The sequence below is a fragment of the Lepidochelys olivacea genome, assembly GCF_965140295.1.
Source record: "Lepidochelys olivacea isolate rLepOli2 genome assembly, chromosome: 6".
In the NCBI taxonomy this organism is placed as follows: domain Eukaryota; kingdom Metazoa; phylum Chordata; order Testudines; family Cheloniidae; genus Lepidochelys; species Lepidochelys olivacea.
This window is the reverse complement of record NC_140416.1, coordinates 46,814,166-46,834,590: the sequence shown is the minus strand read 5'-3', so window position 1 is coordinate 46,834,590 and position 20,425 is coordinate 46,814,166. Positions and strand designations below refer to the sequence as shown.

General features: G+C 35.8%; 1 protein-coding gene across 5 annotated transcripts in view; it reads left to right on the top strand.

The window, feature by feature from the left end:
- The window catches only part of LOC311521728 (uncharacterized protein), a 68,225-nt gene that overhangs the window by 14,102 nt on the left and 33,698 nt on the right, over window positions 1-20,425 (top strand). For 2 of the 5 annotated variants that reach the window (XM_084630254.1, XM_084630255.1), the window contains exons 8-17: window positions 1,427-1,549; window positions 1,839-1,952; window positions 4,959-5,280; window positions 5,658-5,773; window positions 6,168-6,285; window positions 7,063-7,154; window positions 8,217-8,367; window positions 12,954-13,063; window positions 13,783-13,906; window positions 17,447-17,577. In XM_084630254.1, the coding sequence (XP_084486380.1) occupies window positions 1,427-1,549; window positions 1,839-1,952; window positions 4,959-5,280; window positions 5,658-5,773; window positions 6,168-6,285; window positions 7,063-7,154; window positions 8,217-8,367; window positions 12,954-13,063; window positions 13,783-13,906; window positions 17,447-17,577 (1,401 nt within the window). Of the gene's footprint in view, window positions 1-1,426; window positions 1,550-1,838; window positions 1,953-4,958; window positions 5,281-5,657; window positions 5,774-6,167; window positions 6,286-7,062; window positions 7,155-8,216; window positions 8,368-12,934; window positions 13,064-13,782; window positions 13,907-17,446; window positions 17,578-20,425 lie in introns of those variants that run through there. The other 3 variants (XM_084630256.1, XM_084630257.1, XM_084630258.1) reach the window with 3 other exon arrangements.

The following is a 20,425-nucleotide window of genomic DNA, read 5'->3' as shown; positions in this document are numbered from 1 at the left end:
TCACTGAAATGAATGGGGATTTAAACATGGTGGGAAGAGGAAATCTAATGGATAACAGTGGTGATGATATGAGTTGAACTGAGCTAAAATCGAAAAGCTACTTGTCCCTCTTTGCCTGCCCTCCCAAAATTTACCACCAAAATGTGTACATGTCATGACAAATAGTGTCATCCTATTACTGTAACCCTTGTCCTCTTTGTCATCCCTTCTTCTAGTTGTTTAGACCCTAGCCTAAAAGCATGTCTAAAACTAGCTATTCAGACCTTTTTATTTGTTCTGTGAAGTACCTTGGTACACTTTTGAGCACAATTAAATAAAACTAGTGCTTTTTTTCCTGCTTCATTTGATCAAAGCAGCTTTCTTGTTCAGCTGCTAAAGGAGCTGTATAGAGTTATAAAAGAACTTAGCTAGAACTGAGACGCTGATTAACTAAGGGGAGAATGGGCAAGAGAGTCTTGAAGTGCCTTAAAGATGTGGAAGTGAAAGAGCAAATCAGTATACAAGTAGTAGTAACAATTGTTTCCATTCCTGTATGGTGCTGAATACCTTCAACTCCCACTGAGATCAGCTCGCTGATTTCAGTGGGAGATGAGTTTGCTGAGCACCTCCAAGATTAAGCCCTTATATTGGTAAAGTATTTTCCATCTCAATACTCCCAAAGTGCTTTACGGACTATATTTATATATTAAGTTACACACATCAGAAATGCTGATTTTCACCACAGAGGTCACTGCAGCCGTTTAATGGCCTGCAGCACCGCTAATCATTTTGGGACAGGAAATAAGGAATAATATATCCAGGTGAAATTACAGAAGCTGTTCTGAAGATGCAGAATGTAATTATTCAAATAAAAATCTAGCTGGGACACTGGAGGTAACGTGACTGTTCATCTTAAAAAGAAAATGTTTTTTTTAAAATATTCATTAACGGTTAGGCCGCTGTGGTTTTGTATCTATTCCTGACAAAACTTGTGAGGTGACCAGGAAAGACAAGTTTGGAAATGTAAAACAAGTAGTTAAGGGGGACGTAGCTGTCCTACGTGGCTTCAATTTGGGAAGGGTTGGGAGAGCCAGGATAGAAGTGGCTAAAGGTCAGGCATGTGTATATGTGGTCAGGCATGTGTAGAGGTGAAAGATTAAACAATCGTAAGGGAAACAACCAAGGCAAGAGGGTCAAGATGTGTGAGGCCAAACAAAAGCAGATACTTTCATTATATTTGTAATTCCATTCACTACACTGTGATATACCCTCGGGGCAAAATTCTACTCTTACTAATGCTAGATTTACACTGGTGTAACTGAGAATGGAATCTGGTCCTTGGAATGGTCAATACTAGTATTGGTAGTATTTTTTTTAATGATGCTGTCATGCATGTATGTGTACTTTAGACGTTGTTTCAAACTTAGTTTTTATCATTTGTTTTCAGATACGCATGTTTCAGAATATTATCCAGGAAAAGGAAAAGGAACTGGTTGGACAAGCCCAGAAACATGAGCAAGAGCTCTTTAAATTAATTGCTAAATCTGATGCCAGTGCTGATCTAGAACAGGTATGTTGGCAATGGGAACTAACTGACTTGCTTTGATTTGGGCAGCTCTGCAGGAGTATAGGCAAGGAAGAAAATGCAGGTTATAGGTAATGCACTTCTGTGAGGAACAGCTCAGGTGATATTTTGGGAAGATGGAAGAAATGCCTCTCTTTATATATATATATATATATATATATATATATATATATATATATATATATATATATATATATATATATATATATATATATATATAAAATTTCTTTTTTTTCTTTCCTGTAAAATGTAATTCCTTTATTTCCCTGGCTAGTTACTAAAGGCGTTGAAGCAGAAGCTACATGAAAAGGAGGAAGTCATGCTGGGTAGGACACAGGTGATAGTCATGCTGCAGAAAGAACTGGATGGCAAGGACCAGCTGCTGAAAGTAAGGAACTGTACATGGAGTGTTCATAGTCTAGTCAATTAATGAATTAAAAACCAAGTTCTTTGATTTTATTTATTCTGATTTATACATACAGCACTGGGCAGACACACTTTATGTGGGTTCCATTTGTTAAAAACACAGTAATCATTTGTACCAACAAGTATAAATACAAATCAGAAAATAACAAGCTGAAAATACAACAAAAAATTAGCCCGTCCTTCACCCTCCCCCAAATACTCCATCCCACTCACAAACACCAGCCCTTAGCTTGCCCCTATCCCCTCTGAAACCTGGAATAAGAGGAGAGTTTTACAGTATGCCCTTAAAGTCAACAGATTGGGGTTATTTCAGGTCAAAGAGGGAGGAGTGAATTGCAAAACTGAGGGCCTCTTCATCAGAATGCCCAGTTAGCAGCCCTCTTTTAAAGAGAGAGGATTCCAGCTTGAGCGTTTCTCTTGTTTGCAACTATAATAGCAAACTAGACTGTAGGCTTTCCAAGGAAAAGATACTTTGTCTTCCTTTGTGTATATACAGTGCCTCCTCGTAAAAAGGAACCCAGACCCTGATTGGGGCCGTTGAGTGCTACTGCAATAGAAACAAACATCATGGGGTGGGGACAGGGAAGTTAGGTAAGATTATCGCAGGCCAAAACCAACGCCTTAAATTCTATCCAGAAACCAATAGGAGCAGCTAGTGCAAGTCCTGGAGCACTGGGCTAAGTGCTTTTTCCAGGAAATTTCACTTAATTAGGTGGGCTGCCGCACTTTCCATCAGTTTCAATGGTTTTGAGGATATAGAATGTGTTGCAGTAGATTGATCCTGAGGTGACACAAATATGGATCATCATAGCAAGGTCAGAATTGGCCAGATTTAGATTGAAAAAACGTGGCTTGATTACTGCTGCTATACAATTAATCAAATAAAATTTCTCCCTATTGCAATTTCAAGGTTTGTGGAACAGGAACGGAAACTGACTAACCCTTTGTCATTGTTTCTATTTTGAAGTTTTCACCTTATGGAATACTTCATGGAGTATTTTTTAGTTTTAACATAATTTTTTAAAAAAAGGCTTATACTTGATAATATTTTATGGAGTCAGTGTGCAGCAGTTCTGTTTAACAAATCACCGTAAAGCTTGTTGAATACCAATATAATCTCATGGCATTTAAAGAAACCTGGGGAAAATATTTGCATACACAAGAAGAGAGCTAGGAAAACACCACTTACCTACTTACATCTGAAAATTTTCCAGATTAAAATACTTGTTGGGGACTGCAGAACATTTATTTAAAGTGTTCTTTAACAGACTAAAGTGAATGCTGTTGATACAGGCAGAAAGCTGTCAATCTTTCGCATGCTTTATACTTTTGTTACCAACTGCATAATTATTGGAACAGCATCTTCTAAGGACTTTCCAGAGTCATGAATATAGATACACATCCTTCATTGAATTTGCATGCACCGGGATAGACTATTATTATCCAAGAAAGATATTTTTTGTAGCAGTTTCTACTCTGGTAATCAAAATTGTCATTGGGTATGTATGCCAGGATCTCCCTTGTGATTTTGATACACACTGACTGAGTTGTCTACTGTATCTCTGATGGAAAATTTCAGCAGTTTAAGATGGAATAATCACTGGGGGGGCCAAGAGTTGGGCGCGTGTGAAGGTTTCCACCAGTGATTATTTCATCTTCAGCAAGTTAACTTTTCCATCTTGCTCTCCATTCGTGCTATCCTATTTGCTTTCCTAATTCTCAGATATACACAATGGGCTGTTAGTTTCCTGTCCCAAACATTCTAGATCAAGGTTTACCAGATGGTGCATAGTCTAGAGCTCATTACAAAAGTACTTGTTTTTATATAGGTGTCTAATTTGTGCTGGCTGTTCATTTATAAATATATTCTGCAGTCTTGCTCTGCCTCAAGCAGCTAATGTGAAACTACTGAAAACAAAATTAGAAAGGACTAGACCAGCAGTTCTCAAACTGGGGGTTGGGACTTCAAAGTGGGTTGCAACTCTGTTTTAATGGGGTTGCCAGGGCTGGCTTTAGACTTGCTGGAGCCCAGGGCCCAAGGCCCGCCACCCTGGGCGGCGGTGCTCGGGTTACAAGTGCCCCCCTCACCCTCTGGGGCGGCATTGTTCCCCTTCCCGCCCCCCTGTCTTCCCGGACTTGGGTGGGCTTAGGCTTCGGTCCCCCCCCTCCTGGGGTCATGTAGTAATTTTTGTTATCAGAAGGGGGTCGCGGTGCAATGAAGTTTGATAACCCCTGGACTAGATAATGTAGGGGAAAGACCAGACGGGTAGGTTATAAATGACTTAGGCCTGGGCTACACTGGGGGTGGTTCAAACTAAGATACGCAAGTTCCGCTACGCTATTCGCGTAGCTGAAGTCAAAGCATCTTAGTTCAAGTTACCTGGCTGTCCTCACGGTGGCGAGTCGACCACGGTGGCTCCCCCGTCGACTCCGCTTACTCCTCCTGCGGAGGTGGAGTACCGGCGTCGATTCAGGGATCGATTTATCACGTCTAGATGAGATGCGATAAATCGATCCCTGATAGATCGATCGCTACCCGCGGATCCAGCGGGTAGTGAAGACGTACCCTTAGACTTTTTCTATCTCTATTTTCCTGAGTAAGAACTTTAGAAGGGGACTGTAGCCAGGTATTGTCAACTTCTTTTATTTTTGGTTTTCAGAACTCAGCAGCGTATGATATGTGGTTTTTCCAGAGGACCTCTTTCCCTTTTTTTTCCCTTTCTTATTTATAAAGGGACATTTCCTCCTACAGAACCAGTCAGGATGTAGTTAGCACTAGAGCAGTGCAGACCCTCCAGTGTATCTTCAGGCTATTGCTAGGGAGTTCAGACCTTAGAGATATGTGACAGAGCCTTATGCTGCCAGTTGACCAGCCCTGAGAGTGATCTTTTTAAAGTGTGTTGCATGTGCAGAGGAGCAGATAGGGGTATAGCTAGAAAATCTGAAACAACTTTCTTTTTTAATGCAGGAAATTAATGAAAACTTGAAACGTCTTCAATCAGAGAAGGAGAACCTCCAATCTAAACTGGATGCTGAGAAACATGTAATGAGAGCCCAGCTAAGAGACATGATGGAGAAACATGAACTTGAAATGATGAAGGTCCAGGAGAAACATAATGCTGAAGTGCATGAGATCCAAGAGAAGCATGAAACTGAGCTGCAGGAGAAAGACCAAGCCCTGCTGCAGCTTCAGAAACAAGTGGCAGAATTAAGAAATAATGGACAGAGTAACTCAGAACAAGCTATAGATGTAGATACTGTAACTAAACAAAAGATGGAACAGCTAGAAGGTATTGCATCAAAGCGTAGCTTTTATATTTGAAAAGCTTCCTTGTCACTCCACTGTATACTGTGTGCCAAATTCAGACCAAATATAAACTGGGTACAGCTTCACTGACTTTAGTGGAGGAGTTGTTGGTTTAATTACTTGGGAGATGCTATGGAGAAGAGGACCCTAGAAATAAACTTGATGCATTCATTACATTACATCTAAATTTGGCCTAGCATTTTTAAGCAATCTCTTTTCCCTACTAGATAGACTACAGCATAGACGTTTTTGCAGGCGTAGCCGAGTAAATAGAACATGCCAAATCCTGAAATATGTTTTGTAATTACATTGATCCTTTTACTAGAATTCTAAATGATGATTGTTGTCTTTGTTTGCTAGCTCAAGTGAAGTTGAAAACAGAAGAGGCCAGCAAATCTGAAGCTAAATTCCTTAAAATGAAGGCTTGGTCTAAATCAAAAATCAAACAGCTGGAGGATGAACTGAAAAGTGTACATGTAACATTTTTAATTTAACATTATATACCTATTTTACAATGGGTTGTGATTGTAGATTTGATTAAAAAACTAAAATGCAGTGTAAAAGGTCCACTAAGTGGGGTTCTAGAAAATACCTAAAATATGAATAGAAAAGGATTGATGTTCCTGAATTCAAAACGTTTATACAAGGGAACGTTCTAATAAGTAGTGTAATAGTCTGTAACTTAAACACAAAGGAAAAGGTCTACCAGTTTACAGTAACCTATTGCACTTGACTATTTTAGAAACATTGTTACTCAAAATCTTAATAAAAAAAAAAAAGTTAAAGAAATTATTGTATTAGCTTTGTTTTTTATCTTGATTTTGGCATTTCAGTACATTTCATGGAAATTAACAATGTTTATCTTTATAGTTATCATCAAAGAATGATGACATATCTGCCTTAAACAACTGTATCTCAGAATTAGAAATTGAAAATAAAGAACTACAATCAAAACTGAAAGCGTTTTCAGAACTCAGAACTCAAAATGGTAAATAATCAATGAAGCGATAGTGCTGTTTTTTTTGTTTTACTCTATCATCTTGGATTTTGAACTGATGACTTGTAATAAAATAAAGACAAAGGAGTTTTCTTGTCTTTGTTATGGTAACGTTTCAAAGGAAGACAACTTGGTAGCTTTAAAATTGAAATACACTGCATAATGGCAGTTTGTTTATTTCTTCTGCTTTATTCTACAGAGATTACAAAATTAAATTTTCTTAATGAAATTCAGAATAGCCGCAAGGGATACAGCGACATATATTTCAGATACTTACTCTGTAAGCTTCCCCCCTAAGTACTGCCTGCGTATTATACCTGAGTCCTTGACACGCACACACTTTTGGAGTTGGCCTCTCTGAGCAGAAAGTATCACTGAAGCGAACTGTTCTGTGGTTTTCTGTGATGTAGACAAGGCACTGCACATGGATTCAGGAGATCTGAGTTTAGATTCCAGCTCTGCTCCAGTTTGACATTGGGCAATTCTCTTTATATCTCTGTGCCTCAGTTCCCCAGCTATAAAATGGGGATAATAGTGCTTCCCTTTGTAGTTTTGAGTGTCACTGATGTAGATTTAAAACATTGACAGTATTAATAATAATCTGAGTTAATTTTGTAGGGAGATAGACTGCAAAGCCCATCATTGATATCTTCTAAGCCAAATGATTCTGTGGTCTCAGTTTGGGCTTCTACTCTTTCTTTAGGTATTTGCTGGTTTACCATGTTATTTTGGCATCAAATAATGAAGCCAATTCATTTGTTTTTGCAGAAGAACTGCTGGCCAAGCTGGAAGTCTATGAAGAGCAGCAGCGAAAATTGCAGGCTGATCTTGAACAAGTTACAAAGAGGGCAGCTTCACAGGTTTTCTGTTCAAAGTTGATTCATGTGAATTGTTGATTAGCTTCACAGTGCTAACTGTAGCCTTCGTAACAGTATTATTGGAAACTTGAATTTGAGTTAAAATTAAATTTACTAGCATACAGAATTGAGACCCCAGTTATGATTCATTCAGCTAAAAAGCCTCTAGGTTTTACATTGTTTTGAAAGTGCTATTGAGTTCCTGCATATGTAGAAAATCCATGTAATTTTCAACAGTTTAGTGTTCATCTAATTACAGATAACTCAAGAGATGTCAGCACAGTGCTATTTAATGTAAAAACCAAATTGATATAATCAACTAATATATCTTCTTTCCATCACAGATGTATAGATTGAGACATAAAAGTGAGAGGGAGGGGGTACTTTAGACATGTCTGCTAAATAGCCTCTGAGAATGATGAATATTGTTTGTTAATCCTGGTATCTGTACAACCAGCAGAGCAGGCTGAAAAACATAACTGTATTTTGCAAAAAATTCAAAGGAAATTAATTTTTTGTTCCAAAATTTTAATGGCAAAATTTTGAAACTATTTTTAAATTTTTTCCCCATAAACTTTATTTTGGTGGGGGAACAAAAAACCTTCACTTTTTTACTGTGTGTGATTTAGGGGGGAAAAAGGTGTGAGTGTATTTTTCCTGTTAAAAAAAAAAAAAGAAAAGAAAATGTTTAATTTCAAAAAGTGAGCAATTTTGACCACAATGAAGTTTTTAAATGGAAATGTTTGTTCTGGTCAATAAGCCATTTTTGTTGAAAAAGCTTTTCAGTAAAACAAAAAAAACAACCTTTGACCACCACTGACAAGCAGCTTTGGCTTTTTTTTTTTTTTTTTTTTTTTAGCGATCAACTTGCAAGGTCTTCTGTTCACATGGTCTTTAATGTTAAAGAAAATTATCTACTTTATTTGTTGGTCTTAGTTGTATTTATTATTTATGCAAAGCTGTATGTGAAGCGCAGAGGTAAAACCTCTGTTCCTGAATAGTTTACAATCTAACTCTTACGTTTATTTTGGTAAATGTTATTTTCATGTCCACCTTCTCTTGTAGGCCAGTGAATCGGGCAGTGTGGATGAGTTTCAGAGTCAGCTTTTGGAGTGGCAGGAGATTGTACCAGAATCAGAGGAGGTGCATGACCAAGTCAGAGAGGAGAAATCTGCCATAGCCCTGAGGATGGCACAGATTGAAGAAGAGAGAGAAGGTGAATTGAAGTATTTAAGATGAAACTAGATCATTATGCCAGCATAGCAGGTATTACAAATCTGCTGTGTTTGTGCAGTTCAGACAAAATTGAGATCTTTCCTCCATGTCTCACTTCTGTAGTCAAGTGAGATCTATGCAGCTAGTGAAGTTAGCAGAATTTTTTGGTTACTGTAATTCAGTTTGTATGTTGGATTGTTTCCTTGACTCTATCTGTTTCATACATTCATCGCTTTGCATCATGTTTATTGGTGGATGTTTTATTCTGTTAGCTTTTGCAATCTGAGCTTTTTATCTTTGGGGTCATTTATTGGATTTGTTTCAGAAGCTTAATGTCTGCATTTGAGTTATCGATGAAAATGGCGGCTGCTTGCCTCAAATTAGAGAAGAAGATGTGAGGAGTTGTAGCATTGTTTAAAATTTGGTGATGGGATCAAAGGTTATGCTTTGGCAAAATATATATGAAATTCGGAGCTTCTCTGTAAATGTCAATAACCATCAAGATTTTAAAAAGATTTTGAGATGTACTAACAAATATGCCATTGATACTGACCAGACAGAGAGAACTGGCAACAGATTGCTAGTTTAAAATGTTAAATATATCAAAACCAACATTACAGGTGATCTGAGATTTTTATGGTCACCAATGATGGTAAAAACATTTTTAAAGTCTTTTCTGTTTGAAAAATCAAACTTATGAAAAAGTCTGCGTATTAGATTTCAGACTAATTTTTATTCCCCTCCTTCCCCCATGGCAGTTTACCTTAACTTCTTTCCTCTTTGGTATCAGAATGCGAATTGAAGGCACAAAGGTTAATGTGCACCATCTATAAATAAAATAAATCCAGTTAATTAATTTGCATAGGCTTTTGTTAATCTGTAGCTTGAATGTTTTTGAGATTCAGCTGATGGATATCAAAAAAGTTGATTCTGTAAGTCCCAAAATCTTTAAGAGCCATTTCTCTTCTCTGTGAGAGATTTATACACGTAACTCGTTGGGCATTGAGAAGATAATAAACCCTCTTAATTTTAAGTACTACTTATCTTATGAGTGTCAACAGGTCCTTATGCAATAATATTAACAGTTGTAAAACTTCATCCGTGTCCAGTCAGTGTTTAATTTTGCAGTTTTTCCCCCTTGGGATATGCATGACCTTTCTGTTTCTTTTTTTCTGCCGTTACACCTGATGAGCCCTCAACGTCCCTTCCCCCTCCACTCCTACCCTACACTGCGATTTGGTCAGCCACTGAGAACTTAGTTTCCCATCAGTTTTGTGCATGCAGGTTCCAGCCGTGACAACCTGTGATGTACTGTTGCTGTTTTCCTCTGTAGACCTTTCTTTGGAGGAAATCGCCAACAGTACCTTATAACAGCTGCTGTTGGTGGTATGTGGTTTTTAATAATACATGTAACAAATGCTGGTTTATAAATGCTGGTTGTTTTCCTCTTGCAATGCCTATTTCTTTGTTTATATTAACAGAATCATCTTTCTTCATTCTCCTTTGTATTAATAGCTGACTCCATATTTACCTCATAACCTAGTTTTAAGAAAAACTGCACAACTTGCAGTGATTAATTTTCATAAATAGCTAAAAATCAAATTCTGACCTCTCTTTTTTTAGAGATTACATAAAAAAATTCTAGTGGGAATAAGTTGGTGGGTTTTTTTGTTTTGTTTTATGTAAAACAAAAAAACACCCCACACTTTGAATATTCCCTCCACCAAAGGACAAAACTTGGAATAAATGTTTACCAAATATGACTATATATTTGAATAGTATCTTTCAAAGCCCTTTGCAGAGATCCTTGTCACTGCATTGGTAACTCCAGAGAGTGGGACTATGGTGGCTTTCACTGGAGGTTGCCATTTTAGTCCCCTATCTTGTAATAGGGTGTACTAGCATGAACCCCTGTATTAGGTGCAGTGGGAAGCTGCATGAGTATAGAGCTCCATGCTGTTGGATCCAGTTGCAGATTTGAGATCATTATGATACTTAGTATTAGAATACTGATGCAGGTTGAACACTTATGCAAGTAACTATACTCCTATTATTCATAGTTCTGTTAATGACAGTGTCTCTGTGCGAGGAAAATTGTATATAAATGTTTGCAAGATCAAATCATGAGGCTGAAACGATCAGCTTTTCTATTAGAAGTAATTGCAGATCAGATTTTTGATGTTGTGACATGATCTGACTTTAGAAAACTATTAACAACAATTGTTAATATAGTTGTTAAATTAACCAGAAATGTTGTAATAAAATTACCTGATAGATCTAAAATCCTCCAATTTCTGGTGCTTTGTAATGGGGAAAGTCGTTAGTAATTTTGCTATTGATATAATTTCTTAAGTGATAAGTAGGGCTGTCTATTAATCGCAGTTAACTTACGTGGTTAACTAAAAAAAATTAATTGTGATAAAAAATTAAGCGTGATTAATTGCTATTTTAATAGCAGTGTTAAACAATAGTATATCAACTGAAATGTATTACATATTTTTGGATGATTTTCTATGTTTTCAAATGTATTGAATTCAATTACAACACAGAATACAAAGTGTACAGTGCTCACTTTATATTATTTTTGATTACAAATATTTTCACTCTAAAAATGATAAACAAAAGAAATAGTATTTTTCAATTAACCTCATACAAGTACTTTAGTGCAATCTCTTTATCCTGAAAGTGCAACTTACAAATGTAGATTTTTTTTTTGTTACATAGCTGCTCTCAAAAACAAAACAGTGCAAAACTTAATTGACAGCCCTAATTATTATTTTTTTCATTCCTTCTTTGCATTGTCAAATTATTGGGACACTGTCAAGTTTACGTAAAAAAACATTTGTTCGTTTTTTTACAAAAGTAAAGAGCAAATTCTGATACTCACTTTGAATAGCATCTTGCTTCACAAATGATTCCATTGACTTCAATGGGACTATTTGCAAAGAAAGGTACAACTCAATGTGAGTATGGGTATGAGAATTTTTCACTTTTACAAAACCTAAGAAAAGCCTGCATTTTTTTTTTATTTTTTTTTTTATTCTAGTGGAAACCATGTTTAAATAAAATCAAATGAAGATTCCCAAGCTGTGTTTGCAACTCAACCCTGAATTATTGTTGTAATGCATAAAACCAAAACATGATTAAAAGCAAAAGTGAAAATGACTAGTTTATTTTTGCTCTCCAAATTAAGTAAAATGCAAGAAGTAAAAAACCAAAATAAATGGCAAAACATACAAAAACAAGCTCCCACACTAAACTAGGTGTCTAACAGATCTTTTTAGTTTTATTAGTTTAAAGTGGTGGTTGTAATGTAGGTAAGGAAATATTGTAAAAATATGTGAATTTTAACTCAGTAGTTTCCCATGCAAAATACTTTTTTTAAAAAAGTAATTTAATTCTTCCTAGTATTGTAGAGTTGCAATAATTGGATCTCTTATTACCTTGTAGTTTTCCATTAATTCTGTCATTGGGGGGAAAAAAGCAAAAAGAATTCCTAACAACATGCAACAGATAAATGTGACAAAAATAAATTTTATGGGTATTGGGTACTGTAACTTGGGTTAAGTCAGGGGCATTCCAGTGGGAATCCTCCTGGCCCAGTGTTACACTAGGAATGAATTTGATCCATTTCTTACTTCATTAATGCATGGATGTAAGTTTTTCTATGAACATCATGGACTGTGGGGAGAGTTTACTTTGAATTGGATTAATTTGTTGAGTGTTGAATTTGAGAGTAGATATGGCCTCTGCAGTGATTAAAGTATGGAGCCACCTTTATCTTTATTTCTTCATGCTGTTTCGTCTGCTTTGCATGAAACATCTATTCCCCAACCTATCACACGTTTTGTCATATCACAAAACAGATGGGAATGTACTTAAAATGGAAAAATCATTTCTAACACTGGACAGGATGCATATTTAAGCTTTCATATTCTGAATTTATTCAGGTGTGTTATTTACAAGTGATTCTGTATTTGTTTTACCAAGAATCATATTATTAATGTCTGATAAGATGATTTGATGCCAGTTTGCAGTGTAACACATGCTTGTGACTTCCTCAAATTATCTGGCATTGTAGCTCACACTAAAATTAAAGATATAAGCAAGAAGCATTTCATTTCCATAAAAATGCATGTGATTGTTCAGCTGTACAAATACAGCAATTTCAGCTGATGTCTTTATCGTACAAATTAGTTGTATTTTAACCTGGCAGATTGAACTGAATTGTAATTTGGCAATTTAATTGGCTGCATTTTTGTTGTAGTGTCAAAATATAAATCCCTCTTTTTTATTTTTCAGTCTTTCTAAAATGCTTCTGAAGAAGTAAAATCATACTTCAATAGACTTCTGAAAGAATTACATGAAAATTATTCTTATATTCTGTGTAACATTGTTGAGGGAAATCACAAGGTGAATGCTATGGATTGCTCCGATAATCTTATTCCTGTCAGTCATTCATAGGGACTTCAGTCTGTCACTGATCTCTTTGTATCTAGTGTGTGTGTCATGTGTAAATGTAATTGCTTTCCTGTGGCACAAAACTGATTGAGGATGACTGGTTCTTTCCTGGCTGCTCTGATCCAGCCATAGTCTCAGGGCAGCAGGAGCTGGAGGAGGAACTGACTACAGTTCAAAGAACTGGCAGGCTGCAGCAGGCAAGAAGGAAGAGCAACCAGGCCAGCGGGAAACATCAGGTAGGTTGGTAGAAATAAGAAACACATTTTACCTATATGTTAATCAGGGACATTAGTAATTCTGTTATTTATATGGCACTATAAATATGCATGGTGCTTTACAGCTGAAAGTAAGATACAGTTACAAAAATATAACTGAAGGACAGGAGGCAAAGAAGGGTTTACAGAGGTAAACAAAACAAAGGTGTATATAGCCATAAAGGATACAGGTAAATTCTAGTAGCATCATAGGTTTCTCTTTAGGTTATGAAATTTACATGTTTGTTATTCTAAAGTCATTAAGAAACTTCCCATGGAACAACACATATGCTGCAAGTTAAGCCAGCATTTAAATACCTTAGTGAATCAGGGCTGTTTTCAGCTTAAGAACAACTTTTACTTATTTTTCTTGTCAGTGGGATGATCTCTAAAGAGCATCAATTAATTCTGGTGTCCCTTGGGGTAATCATTTATGTTGTTTCTTATAGATGTTTGTGATCTTTATCTGTTAATGTGTATGTAGGGTTAGGAGACATCAATATCATGCTCACATTTTACAGGAAAAAAAATTCTATATTTAATTACCTCTGATATCTCAAACTTAGATTCATTAGCAAAGTTCGGCCTTAATACAGAAGTCAGTCATATAATTTTATTTGCAACTGTCCCTTTTGACAACTGTGTGTGTATCTTAAGTACGTCTTTTTTTATTGATCTCTGCTTTCACGTCCTGTGTGTAGGAGGAATACAGCTTTGATAGAAAACAATGCTTTCAAGAGCTGAATGTCACCTTGGATAGCACTGATTCAGCTGAAGGAGAGAACATGGGAGGTTGGTGGCCAGAGTATGCTTCTCCTAATGCAGGTGTGATAACCGCTAGACCGTTTATTAAAGCATGCACAGCATCTGTATTTTGTGTTTGTTTTTGTTTTTCAAATTTAACTAACAACCCATTTTGTGGTGTATTCTAATATTTGTTGAATTTTTTTTTGGCTTGCATTTTTTTCCATTTCATTTTGAAGCATGTGCGTGCTGGATGAACTGTCTAGTTTTGGTTCAGAACTAGAGCACAGTCATGGTTTAACACCTGGAACTCTCCCAGTCCTTGTCCCCATCAAAATGTATTGTCCTGTATGGTAAGATTATATATATATATATATATATATTTTTTTTTTAAGTTATTAGTCTTGTTCTTGTTGAAGTGGCTCCACTTTATATAATCTTGTTTTCCAACCAAACCATTATATTCCACTTCTGTGTCATTTTAGTTTTAAGATTAAATGCTGATGTGTATATGTATGTGCATTATTTCTTCCTCTATTTTTATATCTGTGAAAGATAGTAGTTGTATTTTATTGGCAGTTTATCAGTCAAGTCCATGTGTTCCAAGTGTTCCTTTAGTTATGATAAAAAATCAAGAACTGTTACTGGCGTTTCTTAGTGCTGTTTTGCAAGGGTCTACTACAAAGTAAATATATAGTCCCAGGACACGTTTGTTAGAAACATTACGTTCACCCTTTCATCTACATCTTTCTCAAAATAATAATTTAGATTAGGTGAAAAGTAATCTTGTATCAAAATAAATTTACAGCTATCATAAGTAATGGAATATTCAGTTTAGATTAATAGTTTTCAATCATTTACACACACAGAGTATCTTGGTTTTGAAATTTTTTGAAATATAGGATTTTTTTTTAATTCGACAGATAAAGTTTTAATTGAAAATCTCAACTATTGAAGAAAATTGCAGCCATTTTTGTGTGGTGTTCTCTCAAGTCAGCTGATTTTTGCTTTGGCATTCCGAGTAGAAGCTTGCAAGGTTGCTGGGTAGGGAACTGGAAACGTGGTAGGAAAATGAAGGCGTTTTTAGTGTTTGGGACAGATACTTACAGTTTTAAATAGCCCTGATTTAAAATCAACAGCCTTTTACAGCAGGTACTAGTTTAGACCAGAAGTTGTGAGTACAAATGTGTGTATTAACTACTGCAACACACAAATGTTGAGCAGATAATTCAGTTGTACTGTGAAATGTCCATTGTCATCATCCTAGCTGGTGGCTTTGGAGCCATATATGCCCTCTTTATCATTTAAAAATATTATGTAGATACAGTGTAATAGTGAAAGATCCATCTTTATTAGCCTAATACCTCTTAATTACATGATTATTATCTTTAATTCTGAATCCTGACCTGTTTGTAGTGAACCATCAATCCAGAGTTTTGTTTTGTTAGCTTATTGATCCATTTAAAAAGCATCTATTTTTTCATATGGCACTCTTAGGTAAAACTTTTTTGAAGAAGCTAATAATCTGTGCCATCAGAACTGGCTGCTTTGTGTTTATCGAGGAGATTATTGAACAAGAATAGCATAAGGAATATGTAGATGTGAAACCCTGATGCTTCTCAACTAGGATGAAACTTGACCTGAAGAAATATGATAGAAATGGAAGGAAATGTAGTTTGATTGACAGTTTTACTTAATTGGTGTAAGACTGGAAACGATTTTGTCCCAGTGTCTTAGTTTGGCTACAGAATGCATTGATTTAAATCAGTGATTTAATCACCAATTTAATGGTTATTAAAATCAGCATGCAGGAAACCTTGATTTAAATAATTGATTTAATTGTGCTTTGCATGTGTACTTTATTTTCCTATAGAAAGGTTGAATCTCGTTAGTTGATAACCATTAAAAATAGTGATTTGCAGCTAAATATAGCCTGTACATTAAATTCGGTGTTTTTGCGAATCAGGAGGATATACTATATTTATACATATTTATTTAAGTGGTTATATAGCTTACCTTACATTTATACAAATTCTTAATTTTTACATTTTTATGTTAGAAGATGATTAATTTTTTACTTGTGATGTGAGTTGAATGGAAATTCAAATTTGATTTAAAATGCACAAAAACAGCATTTAAAACTTTTTAATTAAATAGGACTACCTTAAGTGCTAGATACATAAACTTTTTACTGATCAATAAGTTTATTAGAACATATTTTACATTTTAACACTAACTGATTTAGTAAACAAAGGAAGTCTTATCTGTAGTTAGTGAATTTAACTGATTCTTAACTCTGAATGAACTAGTCATTGAACTGAACCGGTTGAATAAATTGAAGTGAAGAGTGGCTGCTGTAAAAGCTGGTTTAACACTTCCGCAAATTCTGATTCCAGATGCTTATTCAATGACTTCCAGCAGTTCAGTGATTTGACTTTTAACGGTTGGCAGCAAACCATGTACTGCTTAATATTATTTTTGTATTTAATTTGAATTATTTTAATAGATTGTCAATTTCACATTTAATTTTAAATAGGTTTACTTTAAAAAAAACCTATACTTGTTTCAATTTTTTTATTTAAATTAAGTCAGATTTTTTTTTAAATATTTTAATTATTTTTTTTTTTATTATTACAGCATGTTAGTCTGTAAAATTGACCTATGCTGATGACAGTCCTATCTGGAAGGTGTTGCCTTCTGAACTCCCAAAGCATTTCTTAAACCATCATATGGCTTTGTCTGGCTAATAATATACTGGTGCACAAGGGCTGCAGTCTCACTCCTCCTAGAGCACTGTGCAATGGTTTGAAGATGCCACATGTCAGTTATCATTTACTGTGTTTTCCTGTCTAGCATGGATTGGCTCAGCCACTCATCATTCCTACCCCACTCTCCATAAGGCAAAACTTCCAAATGTGAGAATTCCAGAGGCAAGGTGGGTGAGGTGATATCTTTTACTGGGCTGAAAATAAAAGGTATTGCCTCACCCACCTTGTCTCTCTAACATCCTGGGACTGACACAGCTGCAGCTACACTACATCTAACAAATATGAGCATAGTCCTTGTACAGGATAGCTAATTTTAGTCTTTGCAAAGTCAGCGTACCCAGTGAATATTCCTTTGTCAGGTCTGCTTTAAAATAGAATTGCTATATTCTGTTGAACAGATGAGCTCCCAGCTTTTGATAGTCCACTTCAATTGGTATAGGTTAATGGTGCTTAGAGCTGGATGCTGCAAACAAACAACTTTACTCATTTGAGTAAAATTATTCAGTTCACAAACATTCACAGGATTTGGCCCTTTGTTTGTCCAAAGCAAGATAACTTTGCTAATTTTTATAGGGGATCTTGAACTGTGAACTTAATCCCATTACTTGAAAAGTTCAGGGAGTATATGATCGTTAAATCCTTTATAAATATGATGACCTGCTTTTCAGAGGTGCTGAGCATCCATAAAATTCCCACTGAAATCCAGGACCTGCAGGTGCTCCACACCTGTGAAAGTTAAGCCAATAATGGTGTGGGTAGTTGCTAGACTTCTGTTATCTGACATTATCTACATGTGAAACACGTTGTTTGGAACCGTTCTTGAAATAGATATTTTTCCTTTGAAACTGTGTAGGTTTGCGGACTGTAGTTGAAGAGTTGGAATTGGAAAGAAATCAACTACAGGAACAAATTCTATTCCTGGAGGAACGTTGTCAGGACTTGGAAGACAGATTACAGCTGCAGGGCAGAATGGAATCCCTTCAGGTGATCTTTTATATTTGTGTTAGGAGCCGAAGCTGATGTAGGGAAAATCATTTAGTGTTCTCTTCATATTTGGATGAAAATAGTCTCTAGTAAAGCAAAAATGAAGATTAACAAAAGATTCTACAGTATATTTTTGTACTTCAAAAATATTGTGTAGGTAATATTACAATACGATGTACTCCTACTATATTGACAGGTTTCAGAGTAACAGCCGTGTTAGTCTGTATTCGCAAAAAGAAAAGGAGTACTTGTGGCACCTTAGAGACTAACCAATTTATTTGAGCATGAGCTTTCGTGAGCTACAGCTCACTTCAAGCTCATGCTCAAATAAATTGGTTAGTCTCTAAGGTGCCACAAGTACTCCTTTTCTTCTTCCTACTATATTGTGTGGTATTGAACAGTGGAAAACTGCACCCATTTTGCTCACTGCAAGGAAAAGTCACACACATTTCTTACCCTGCAAAAACTGAAAAATATTTTTGAAAATAATTATTCAGTAAAAAAAATGTTTAGACGCCTGTAGCTAGTGGCAGCAACATGTTGAAATTCAATATCATTTTTGTCATCAACAGTATAGGGCCTGTTTCAGAGGTCAAGAACTTGATTCTTTTGTCACGGACACAAATGTATTTTCACTTACTCTACATCTGCATTTTAGTAGTTACTTCTGGCTTATTCTGGTGTGAGTGAGGAATCAAGCCCTAATAACTACTTATCTTTAATATCACTTCTAATATCAACACTATATCATTTTCTCATAGTCTAAAGGAGGTTGCATAATACTTCATAGTCAGAGAAGTTAAAGGCTAATAACAAAATGAAATTATTGAAGTCAGGGAAGGGCCTGTAGGTGAAGGGAGGAGAGAGTTTTTCTAGATGGAAGCTGCAAAAGTGGTAGAGCAACCCCCATATTTATGAGAGTTGCAAGCAGAAGACACGTGTAAACCAAGATGATATAGCAGATGGCAGGCAAATAGGGTGTGAAGTAAATACACATGGAAATCTAAAAAGTAGGAGGACACTATGGAGAATAATTTGAACATTCACTTTTGACACTTGAGTAACTTACTGTGTCCTAAAAAAGAAAAGGAGTACTTGTGGCACCTTAGAGACTAACCAATTTATTTATTATTTATAAAATAAATTGGTTAGTCTCTAAGGTGCCACAAGTACTCCTTTTCCTTTTGCGAATACAGACTAACACGGCTGCTACTCTGAAACCTGTTACTATGTCCTGTACAGAGTAGTTGATCTGTATTATTCCCTGCCTTGGTAAAATGGTTGGTAGTATCTATTAAATTTTTAAAAACCCATAACTTTGCTGTGTAAGGATTTTAATTTATCTACTCCACAAAAGGGTGTAGTTATCCCTTCATGTAGTTTAAAACCTGGGTGTGAGTATGCTTCTGATGTTTAGCTACCAGCCTACAGAAAGATACTGGCCCATTTAATTTACTGGCAAAAGTTGCATGGACTTCAGTGATGTCAGGATTTCACCCCAAAAAGATTGAAGATTGAAATCACAATAAATTACACCTTCAAAGTATAAAGGGAGTTTCTTAGCAGCTAATGTCTCTATTACCCTTTTTTAATATGGTATGGTATTTGGGTTGTTACGGTAACTGCTTACTATTTTTTTTTTTAAAATCACAATCATTGTTTCACTTATTAATGACTGTTTCTAGAAACCTCCCAAAATCAATCCATGAAGACACCAAATGAAATAATAAATTAAAAACTTTCAGTCCAAACAGATGTTTTAAAAGTTTCTTGGTCCATAAATTATTTTGTTTCACAATTTCTGAAGCTTTCAAAATGACATGACTAACTTCTCCCTAAAACTCCACAGTTGTAGTATATATCTAATTGTTCCTTTACCTAGTAAAATGCATATATTAAATTACTGGGTTTTTTTTTTCACAATTAAGTTGTTTATATTAAGAGGCAGACAACCTTATGTTAATATTTAAGAATCTTGTAACAAAGCCTTTCAATACAGGTAACATTTGGTGTAGAGGAAGAAGGGCAGCCATTGAGGGCTATACAGGTGTGTTCTGCCCACTCCAAAGTGATAACATATTTTCCCTAGAGTTGACAGGTTTGCCATATTGTTTGTCCTGCCAACTCTTGTTGGTGATTTGGATTTGTGTGTGTTGCTTTTGGTTGTGGTTGCTGGGTTGTTTTTTTTCCTGTTTGTTTTTTGTTTTGCAGTTTTACTCATGAACTGGTGCAGTGAAGTTGGCTAGAATAACGGAGTATTACTGTGTTATAAACTGTGTCAATGGAGCTTGCTTTATTTTTCGTTTCACCTCCTTCCACAGATTATTTTGCAGTCTACTGCAGATTGCTGGTTGCCTTTGATCAGAGCAACAACAAAAGTTTAAAAAGATCTGCAGAGAAACAGTTGGAATTCATTACTGTGTTCAAACCAAAATGGAAAATGTTTTCAACCAATGAGCTGTCTCTGGTGTTCTCCTTTTAGAACTTCTCTTCACTGCAACAGTTAGCTTGAGTAAATACATTAGAGTTACTCCATTCAAGTTAGTCAGCTTTGAGTGAGAAAGGAATGAGAGCAGCCACTCTGAAACAACACTCCAGCTACCCAGAGTGACTTGACTGGCACCACAAAATCGTTAATTAGCAGCTGATGAGTAGTAACTCCAGCTGCTGAATTCCCATTTTATTACTAGCATCATCAGCACTCAAGCTTCAACCAACCAGCTCCCTTATGGGTCAACTAACTCACCACTTAAAGCACCACTTTACTCGATCTAGAGATTTTGGGTGTGGACAGGAATTGAGTTAGGGGCAAAATGTGAGTTATACCTCAAGCTAACAATGCAGTGAA